This window comes from Lissotriton helveticus (genome assembly GCF_964261635.1).
Source record: "Lissotriton helveticus chromosome 1_1 unlocalized genomic scaffold, aLisHel1.1 SUPER_1_unloc_39, whole genome shotgun sequence".
Classification (NCBI taxonomy): domain Eukaryota; kingdom Metazoa; phylum Chordata; class Amphibia; order Caudata; family Salamandridae; genus Lissotriton; species Lissotriton helveticus.
In genome coordinates, this window is record NW_027611680.1 from 1,470,008 (window position 1) to 1,480,372 (window position 10,365).

Here is a 10,365-nt window from a genome sequence, read left to right on the forward strand (position 1 = left end):
ATGCACTGGGCCAGGGACAGACTAATTTGCATACAGCCAGGTTCTGAAACTGGGATGGTGCAATGAGCTAAAAAACGGTGTTGGATCTAGCCCTGATCTTTTGACTGGGTGAGAGTACTCTGCTTTATTCAGAGACTCTGTCCATCACCACCCCTTGTTGTTAATTATTTTGTCCACCCTATGCGTGGAAGGGTATACTCAGATGTGAGTCCCTTGCTCATTGCACCATCAGGATTCAAGCAAGCCGGGCCGAAGACGCCTGAAATGGCAGAAACCGGTCCCCGGAAGCTTGTTTCCTTCCCAGTGTAAGAATTGGCTATTGTAGTCTGGTCTGCCCTGTTCCCATGATGCACTGGGCCAGGGACAGACTAATTTGCATACAGCCAGGTTCTGAAACTGGGATGGTGCAATGAGCTAAAAAACGGTGTTGGATCTAGCCCTGATCTTTTGACTGGGTGAGAGTACTCTGCTTTATTCAGAGACTCTGTCCATCACCACCCCTTGTTGATAACTGAAAGGCACATATTTGTTTACATACAATTTCATATATGTCTGATTTATTATTCCTATTACAGCTCCTTCTACTTTGAGAAGGCCTGTCCTAGACCAGTGTGTGGACAAAACCCATGCCGACAAATCAAGGACAAAGGGATTGGGACATGGTCTAGGCACACTAACAACAAATCCTACATCAAACCTCACGTTTAACTGATGGAGAGCTATGAGCGACCTGAATCGCAATACTGAGAAAAAGTAACCAGGAGAATTGCTGCAAATTAAAGTACATTTAAAAAAAACTAATAATGAACTACATAACCACAGATGTGTGACCTGGAAGCCGATTGTTTCTTAATATAGCCCTTGTGTGTGATAACCTTGCAGTGCTCACATTATCATCCGCGCTAGAAGAGATGGGAGCCTGGGGTGTCTGGTTACAGAAGCTCATTTACATACAAAGGGGGTGACAGCCTGTTCACTTCACACAGCACAACTTGTTTACGTAAAATGCTTGTACACAGAACAAGGTAAAGTCTTGTGTCTATTTTTTTCATTTTATTTAATATATCCCGCACCTCTCTCTCTTCTTCTCTTCCTCGCATTTCAATTCATCGTAAATTACACAAATATACTATTGCTTTATCAGCACGGCACAAGTAGGGGGTGGACACAGTTTGATGGGGTCCAGTTCCACCTAGCTACTTAGCCTGCGAATGGGAATTGTTACTTTGTTTCTTGCATCTACAGACACAGGCCTCAGAGTGTTTGTAACTATCCGCCCCAATAGCAGTGTCACCTTTATTTATTTGTATGAGTGGCACAAGAGAGGAACAAAGAACTAGACAAAATTAGCCCTTCTATTGCCTAATACACTGTAAATGTGAAACACTTTGGGGCTTGGGGGCTGGATAAAGAACGTCAGGAAACAAACGCAAATTAAAAGTACATTGTATTTATTCGCTGAAAATTGTTTAAAAATGTAATTTCCAAGTTCCGCATAGCACTTTAAAAATATTTCGCCTTTCAGTCCTTTCCGAGTTTAGTTAAAAACTGATAGTGGGAAAATCACATGATGTATAAAAACTGAGAACAAAAACGTATTTTTACATTATTTAATGTTTCTTGTTTTTTGTTTTTAAAACAGGCCGTCGACATTTCACATGAACATTATTATAAGGGCCCGACATCACTTCTTGTGACGTCACTACATGTAACGTCATTGTGATTTGCATTTGATAATGGGCTCTTTCACTATTTTCCTTATTTGTGCCCTGTTTATTCCATGACATCAGTCTATAGCAGTGGTTCCCAAACTTTTTCAACCCATGGCTCCCTTGGCTTATTGATCGTTGCCCGCGACTCCCTATTATTATGTGACATTTTTTAGTGACCGGGCAGAGGCCCTTCAGGAGCGCTGAAGAGTTTCTAAGGCGTGTCTAGACCATCACAGTGATCTAGACACTGCCTTATTAAAACTGGCTTTATAAAATTAAATAGTTAAATATAGCATAGCTGCTAAGTTTTCTGTAAATGTAGGAGACATTTCGATGTTTTTAGGGTACTCCTTAAGTGTGACACTACAAATGTGCCACACTTTATAGTGAGTAGAATGAAGCAGTTATGATAACCTACTAAAGCTTTTTACACATTCATTGCACTTGAATAGTTTTTCCCCTGTGTGTATTCGCTGATGTGTTTGTAGGTTTGACAGGTGACTAAAACACTTTGCACATTCACTGCACTTGAATGGTTTTTCCCCCGTGTGTGTTCGAATATATTTTTAAGGTTTGATAACTGACTAAAGCACTTTGCACATTCATTGCACTTGTATAGTTTTTCCCCTGAGTGTGTTCGCTGATGCGTTTGTAGGTTTGACAGGTGACTAAAGCTTTTTCCACATTAACTGCACTTGAATAGTTTTTCCCCTATGTGTGTTCGCTGGTGTCTTCGTAGGTATAATAACCTACTAAAGCTTTTTACACATTCACTGCACTTGAATCGTTTTTCCCGTGTGTATTCGCTGATGACTTTGTAGGTTTGACAGGTGACTTTTCCCCCGTGTGTGTTCGCTGATGACATTAAAGTCTTGATAAGTGGCTAAAGCACTTTGCACATTCACTGCACATAAATGGCGTTTCCCCTGTGTGTGTTTTCTGATGACGTTGAAGGCTTGATAACCTACTAAAGCACTTTGCACATTCAGTGCACTTGAATGGCTTTTCCCCCGTGTGTTCTCGCTGATGACGTTGAAGGCTTGATAACTGACTAAAGCCAGGGGAATGGCTTTTCCCTTGTGTGTTTTCGCTGGTGTCTTCGTAGTTCTGATAACCGACTAAAGCTTTTTACACATTCATTGCACTTGAATGGCTTTTCCCCTGTGTGTGTTTGCTGATGACTTTGTAGTTCTGATAATTGACTAAAGCTCTTCCCACATTCATTGCAATGGGATGGCTTTTCTCCTGTGTGTGTTCGCAGATGACTTTGAAGTTGTGATAACCGACTAAAGCACTTGGCACATTCACTGCACTCGAATGGCTTTTCCCCAGTGTGTATTCGCAGATGTGTTTGGAGGCCTGATAAATAACTAAAGCTCTTTAGACATTCAATGCACTTGAATGGCTTTTCCCCAGTGTGTGTTCGCAGATGTCTTCGTAGTTCTGATAACCGACTAAAGCTCTTCCCACATTCACTGCACTTGAATGGTTTTTCCCCTGTGTGTTTTCGCTGGTGTATTTGTAGTTCTGATAACCTACTAAAGCTCTCTACACATTCATTGCACTTGAACGGCTTTTCCCCTGTGTGTGTTTGCTGATGACTTTGTAGTTCTGATAATTGACTAAAGCTCTTCCCACATTCATTGCAATGATATGGCTTTTCTCCTGTGTGTGTTCGCAGATGACTTTGAAGGTTTGATAACTGACTAAAGCACTTTGCACATTCACTGCACTTGAATGGCTTTTCCCCCGTGTGTGTTCGCTGATGAATTTGAAGGTTTGATAACTGACTAAAGCACTTTGCACATTCACTGCACTTGAATGGCTTTTCCCCCGTGTGTGTTCGCTGATGAATTTGTAGCACTGATAATCGACTAAAGCTCTTCCCACATTCACTGCAGTTGAATGCTTTTTCCCCTGTGTGTGTTTTCTGATGACGTTGAAGGCTTGATAACCTACTAAAGCACTTTGCACATTCAGTGCACTTGAATGGCTTTTCCCCTGTGTGTGTTCGCTGATGAGTTTGGAGGACTAATAAGTGTCTAAAGCACTTTGCACATTCACTGCAATGGTATGTATATGTTCGCTGGTGTATTTGTAGTTCTGATAACCTACTAAAGCTCTTTACACATTCATTGCACTTGAATGGCTTTTCCCCTGTGTGTGTTTGCTGATGACTTTGTAGTTCTGATAATTGACTAAAGCTCTTCCCACATTCATTGCAATGATATGGCTTTTCTCCTGTGTGTGTTCGCAGATGACTTTGAAGGTTTGATAACTGACTAAAGCACTTTGCACATTCACTGCACTTGAATGGCTTTTCCCCCGTGTGTGTTCGCTGATGAATTTGAAGGTTTGATAACTGACTAAAGCACTTTGCACATTCACTGCACTTGAATGGCTTTTCCCCCGTGTGTGTTCGCTGATGAATTTGTAGCACTGATAATCGACTAAAGCTCTTCCCACATTCACTGCAGTTGAATGCTTTTTCCCCTGTGTGTGTTTTCTGATGACGTTGAAGGCTTGATAACCTACTAAAGCACTTTGCACATTCAGTGCACTTGAATGGCTTTTCCCCTGTGTGTGTTCGCTGATGTGTTTGGAGGACTAATAAGTGTCTAAAGCACTTTGCACATTCACTGCATTGGTATGTATATGTTCGCTGGTGTATTTGTAGTTCTGATAACCTACTAAAGCTCTTTACACATTCATTGCACTTGAATGGCTTTTCCCCTGTGTGTGTTTGCTGATGACTTTGTAGTTTTGATAATTGACTAAAGCTCTTCCCACATTCATTGCAATGATATGGCTTTTCTCCTGTGTGTGTTCGCAGATGACTTTGAAGGTTTGATAACTGACTAAAGCACTTTGCACATTCACTGCACTTGAATGGCTTTTCCCCCGTGTGTGTTCGCTGATGAATTTGTAGGACTGATAATCGACTAAAGCTCTTCCCACATTCACTGCAGTTGAATGCTTTTTCCCCTGTGTGTGTTTTCTGATGACGTTGAAGGCTTGATAACCTACTAAAGCACTTTGCACATTCAGTGCACTTGAATGGCTTTTCCCCTGTGTGTGTTCGCTGATGTGTTTGGAGGACTGATAAGTGTCTAAAGCACTTTGCACATTCACTGCAATGGTATGTATATGTTCGCTGGTGTCTTTGTAGTTCTGATAACCTACTAAAGCTCTTTACACATTCACTGCACTTGAATGGTTTTTGTCCTGTGTACGTGTGCTGATGAAGCTTGAGTAGTGATGACAAACTAAAGCTCTCGCTGCATGTGTATGATTCTTCTTTCTTGGTTAGTGTCTGCGGGTCAGGTTTATATTTGTCTACATCCCATGTCTGTATTTCCTGATGGGCCAACATGGCTGATAAAGCACTCGTGGTTTTCTCACACACTTTATATGTGTGCAGTATTTTGCATGTTAGATTTCTGCTTTAACAATAAAATGCAATTGCCACCAAACATTTGCCACACTCCGAATACGTAGAAGCTGTCTTTGTAGGCGATTGTGCCTTTAGATTGGATTATGGCTATGCACGCTTGCAGAAAAAGATGTATCTTCTTTCTGCCCGGTGCAAATTTGGAACAGTCTGTTGTAGTGTAGCTAGAAGAACTCCTCTTTCCTTTACCCGTCAGTTGTCCGGCTCCGCTCTGTTGTGCTTTTCTCTGGTTACTGTGGTTTGGCCAGAAAGAGTTTACAATTCACCTAGAGCATGGAATGAGGGCTTGTCATCATATTATAAAACAGAGCACTGCTGTAATCACATCATACCGATCCGATGATCAAAGCTGGTGTTGGACACTTGTTTATACAGGACGCGGTTTGTAATTGGTGTTGCCTTAATTTTCCTATGGTCATTTCTTCGTCTTGTGGCGTGGAGGTGCTCAGCTCAGCCTCTTACAATCACTGAACTGCCCTTGATGCTTGATCCGGGATCTGTCAGTTTGTGTGCAGGTTCCTCTGTCGCTGACTGCGCTGATGTTTTCCTGAACACTGTAGCTCATTATTTCTGCTATTATTGAAGATTTACAGCATTCGCTTCATTATTGATGGTCATTTCATACATTCAAGGATGGTTTTCTGTTGGATGTAAAGATATTTAACATTACTAAATTGAAACATAATGGAATGAGAATTCACAATGTTTAACTGGTTGTAAAAGACATTTCGGAGGAGATTTACCAAATCTCACGCAATGCAGCGCAGCCCCCCCCCCCTGCGAGGCTGCGCTGCGTTGCACGACAGGGGGGGAGCAGGAGAGCACCATATTTTCAAAGATATAGCTCTCTCCTTCCCTTTCCCTTGCGCTGGCACTGATTACAGTGGACTACTTGAAGGAAAGAACAAGTGCACAGCGGATAATACTTTAGTTGAACTAGTTTAGGATTTGTAAGTAGGTGTTCCCACGGTATCGTCTCCTGTCCACGTGACGATTAAAGCATAAAAGTATTAGAAGTGCATTCAATTAGAAATTGGTTGCATCCCATGGGGCACTCTGGAAATAATGTTCAGTGAAGTTGTAAATAAGTTTCTTGTACTCAATTTGAAATGATCAAATTAATTTTATTTCTTCTCTTTTTAGATAGTCATTCCATATTCATCAATGTCAATGTTAGTTACACATCTGATTAATGAAGGCTCCAATGCATTTCGGGCAATAGCCCTTCGTCTCGGAGCATATCTAGAAATGAAAACAATAGAGCTCATTCAGTCTATTAAATTCATAGTTTCTGCATCAAAAAATAGTATCTACAGTGGTAATTTAAACGTGAAACTTGAGCGAACAAAATAAACGTGCATGAAGTGCAACAAACATGCGGTGAAAAAGTGAAATAAAAATCCGATCAGGAAAACTTACTGGTTCGGCGAGTGCGCCGTGTCAGAGTATCAAGGTGTCCGTCAATATACGCAGTGCCTAAAATTCATAAGCATCCAACGGACTCGCCCATTAGACCCATTGTATCCACTCAAGGCAGCATCCATGAACCAGTTGGACAATTTCTAGACAGACATTTACAACCTATTGTTCAAGGCCTGAAAAGTTACATGAAAGATACCACTGACTTTTTACGCAAATTGGAGACAATCAATATCAGTCCCAATGAAAGCTTATAGTCATGCACTGCAGATGTCAGATCTTCCTCATCAGGAGGGTATTGAAGCCACGGAACAAGCAATCCTTAACCTCTTGCATGCTCATGACAAGGTGAGCTCGTCATGAGGCACACTGGAGCTGTGCTCATGACAAGGTGAGCTCGTCATGTATAATGGGATTATCAATCAATCAGCACAGGAGGGGAAAAGCCTTGGCAGCCAAGTGGTTAAACTAAATGTGGAAGAACCCATGCAACTATTCCTAATGGAATTAGTAATCTTTACTCTATATCAAAGCTATTTTAAGCATGAGAATGATTGGTACCTTCAGCTTGTAGGTACTTCGTTGGGCAACTGTGCAGCCCCAGTCTATGCGAACCTATTCATGGGTGAATTTGAACAAATGAATATCTTTATGAATCCCAATTGGTCGAACAACTTAAAAATGTATGCTCGATACATAGATGATCTCTTCATTGTATGGACCAATACTAAAGAAAGGTTGGAACAAGCACTCAACACCTTAAACACAGTTGACAAACGCATTCAATTCACGTGGGTCATCGATACCCAATCAGTAACCTTTCTAGATGTTTCTGTCAAACTACATGACAACCAGATTTCTACAGACAGTTACCGGAAATCCACTGACCGGAATAATGTACTACATTATTCCAGCTTTCACCAAGGGTCATTAAAACGACACCTCCCAAAATCTCAAATGTTAAGAGTGAAACGAATAACCTCGGATCCCATGAAAGCAAAGCAGCGTGTTAACGAAATGGGTGAGAGATTTAGACAAAGAGGATACCCGCAGCAAATTATAGAAACTGCCAAAACAGAAACCAGTGTTCTCAATCGCAAGGATTTACTAAAGCCTGCTCCAAAACAACAAAGTGAAAGTACAGTTATCGTGTCCAAATATTCCAATGTTAGTACAGCCTACAAAAAGGTCATATTGAAGCACTGGGCCATGTTAATGGCTGAACCGGATTTTGATGGAATCTTTAACCATCAACCAATATTTGCTTACACAAGGGGGAAAAATCTTGGTGAAATCCTTAAACAACGTGATCAAACTGAAATCACCTTCAAAGGAACAAGACCATGTGCAAATTGCAATAATTGCCACAACATAATACTCGGCAATAAAGCCATGCATCCTATAAAGGGTCAACAAATTGCATTAAAGGTTACATCCACTTGTGACACAATGAATGTTGTGTCTCTACTGAAATGCCCTTGCGGCAAAGCGTACATAGGAAAGACTGAACGAAAATTAAAAGTACGCCTCAATGAACACAAGTCCAACATAAGAACCAAAAACCTGAAATCATCAGTAGCAGCGCATTTCTTAGAGATGAACCATAACATTTCTCAACTGAAATTCATGGTGTTAGAAACAGTACAAAAGATTGAAGGAAGAGACAACAGCAAGTATTTGCTTCGCCACGAAAACTACTGGATTTACAGATTGAACACGATGAAGCCCCATGGATTAAATGATCGAACTGAATTTTCTTGTTACATATAATTTTGAGCCCACAGGGGTGTTTATGTTCTGTACAATTGACCTGATGAAGTTCAGCCTATCTTTTACCTTATTTACTTTTCTCTAGTTTGGTGATTTTATATTTCCCCATTGAACGCATCTTACTTACTTATCCGTATTATTTTTTAGAGTCACCGTACATTATTATTTTTTATCGTCACCGTACACTTTTTACGTCACTGCCGTCTTTCCTTTTTCACTTTTGTTTCCAAATAGTCTATCTTTCATGGTTCCACATGATCGACATTTAGGAGTCCGTTTTTTAGCTTTATGCATCACAGTGCCTTCACGTGACTCTCACGTTGTACGTGAAATTACCCAATAGACTCTCGGATACGCCGACTATCTGGATGCTCCGCTAACCGCGAGCCACCAAATTAGACAACCAGCGTTTTACCTTTTCATTTTCTTCACCCTTGAGTATTATATTTTGAAAGCTCTCGTAGCAATTCCACAACTTGTTAGGACGTTAGACTTACCCTGTTTTTTCCCTACGTTTAGATATTCTGATACTCTGACACGGCGCATTCGCCGAACCAGTAAGTTTTCCTGATTGGAACCCGTCTTTTTTATTTCACTTTTTTACCGCATGTTTGTTGCACTTCATGCACGTTTATTTCGTTCTCTCGCGTTTCACGTTTAAATTACCACTGTAGATACTATTTTTTGATGCAGATACTATGAATTTAATAGACTGAATGAGCTCTATTGTTTTCATTTGTGGATATGCTCCCAGACGAAGGGCTATTGCCCGAAATGCATTGGAGCCTACATTTATCAGATGTTTAACTATCATTGACATTGATGAATATGGAATGACTATCTAAAAAGAGAAGAAATAAAATGAATTTGATCATTTCAAATTGAGTACAAGAAACTTAGTTACAACTTCACTGAACATTATTTCCACTGATTACAGTGGCCCTGCGCCATGCACACACCTTAGAACCAGAGCGCCAAGTTGTGTGTGTGTGAGTCCAGCATAGGTTCTGTACAGGAAGGACACCCTTCCTGTACAAAATACGATGCCTAGACATAAGGGAAAGTTTTTTCCATTTTGTATACGTGTTGCAAAGTGCAGCATGCATGCAAAGTTAGAAAAGGAAGGAGAAATGAAAGCATTTCTCCTTCCTTGTACCTAGTTTAAAAGGGTGCACTTTTCTCATGCTAAACCCAATCTACTGTATTTGTTAAATTGGGTTTAGCGTGAGAAACCTTGGGTGGTTGCATGGGAACGCCCATGCACCCCCCCCTTGCCAGGCCCCCATGGCGCGAAGTAATGCGACGCAGTGCTATGTGCCGCTTCACATTAATTTTACGTTATTTGCTTGAAATTAAATTAGGAAAAATGTTTTTTGCGTTGTTTTGTGACACTTTTGTGACGAAAACACGGCACACAATGTTAGTAAATCTCCCCCTTCTTCTTTACCGCCTTTGAAACTTAGCAAGGAATATTTCATCATACACAGATATTTAACTAACCATTCTGTTGATCAGGTGACATCTTATTAATGTCTGAAAAGAAGGTGATAAACCAGTGTTTACAGAGTAACTTAGCAAAGTAAGGGTGCTCCCGGAGCACCCAAGTGGTTAGCGGTATAGCTTAAGATAGACGCATATGGTCAAAATTTCATTTAAACAACAATAGATTTTAGAAAAAGAGATGGATCAGGCTGGGCTGCAAAATGTCCAGTAAATCTTTACGAATTATACAACAAAAGTAACTCTATTCACACACTTCTTCTCTTCCCTTTCCTATTCACTTAAGATCATCGCAGATACCAACTCCAGTCTTTACCTTGCTGTTCATAAGTCACCTTTGACACTTTCAACAGCTCTCTTGGTTCAAGCATTTCTGGTTTCTTCCAACCTGGAAGATCGGAACATTATTGTGAGTTCAGGGGGTTTCCTATCGCCATAATATCTGTCCTTCTCCCTGAAACTAATGCAGCTTACAACACCCTGAAAGTCTTTAAAAAGCAAGTCTTTAGTTCT

At 40.7% G+C, this 10,365-nt stretch overlaps 1 protein-coding gene across 2 annotated transcripts; it reads right to left on the reverse strand.

The window, feature by feature from the left end:
- Positions 1-1,429: 1,429 nt before the first annotated feature.
- Positions 1,430-5,799, reverse strand: LOC144806004 (uncharacterized). Of its 2 annotated transcripts, none has more exons than XM_078672463.1 (2): positions 2,828-5,799; positions 1,430-2,763 (listed from the first exon to the last, which is right to left on the reverse strand). In XM_078672463.1, the coding sequence occupies exons 1-2, from the start codon at positions 5,083-5,085 to the stop codon at positions 2,577-2,579; spliced, it is 2,445 nt and encodes an 814-aa protein (XP_078528589.1). In that variant the 5' UTR covers positions 5,086-5,799; the 3' UTR covers positions 1,430-2,576. The 2 variants fall into 2 exon arrangements, with proteins under 2 accessions (XP_078528589.1, XP_078528588.1); XM_078672462.1 differs by having other exon boundaries at positions 2,590-3,754; positions 3,824-5,799.
- Positions 5,800-10,365: the final 4,566 nt, after the last annotated feature.

What these genes read in the sequence shown, in the direction of transcription:
- LOC144806004 (XM_078672463.1), bottom strand. Translation starts at nt 5,085, where the DNA reads ATGTTGGCCCATCAGGAAATACAGACATGGGATGTAGACAAATATAAA. An exon ending in TGTGTAAAAAGCTTTAGTCG is followed by an intron (nt 2,764 to 2,827) that starts GTTATCAGAACT and finishes CCCTGGCTTTAG; the next exon opens with TCAGTTATCAAGCCTTCAAC.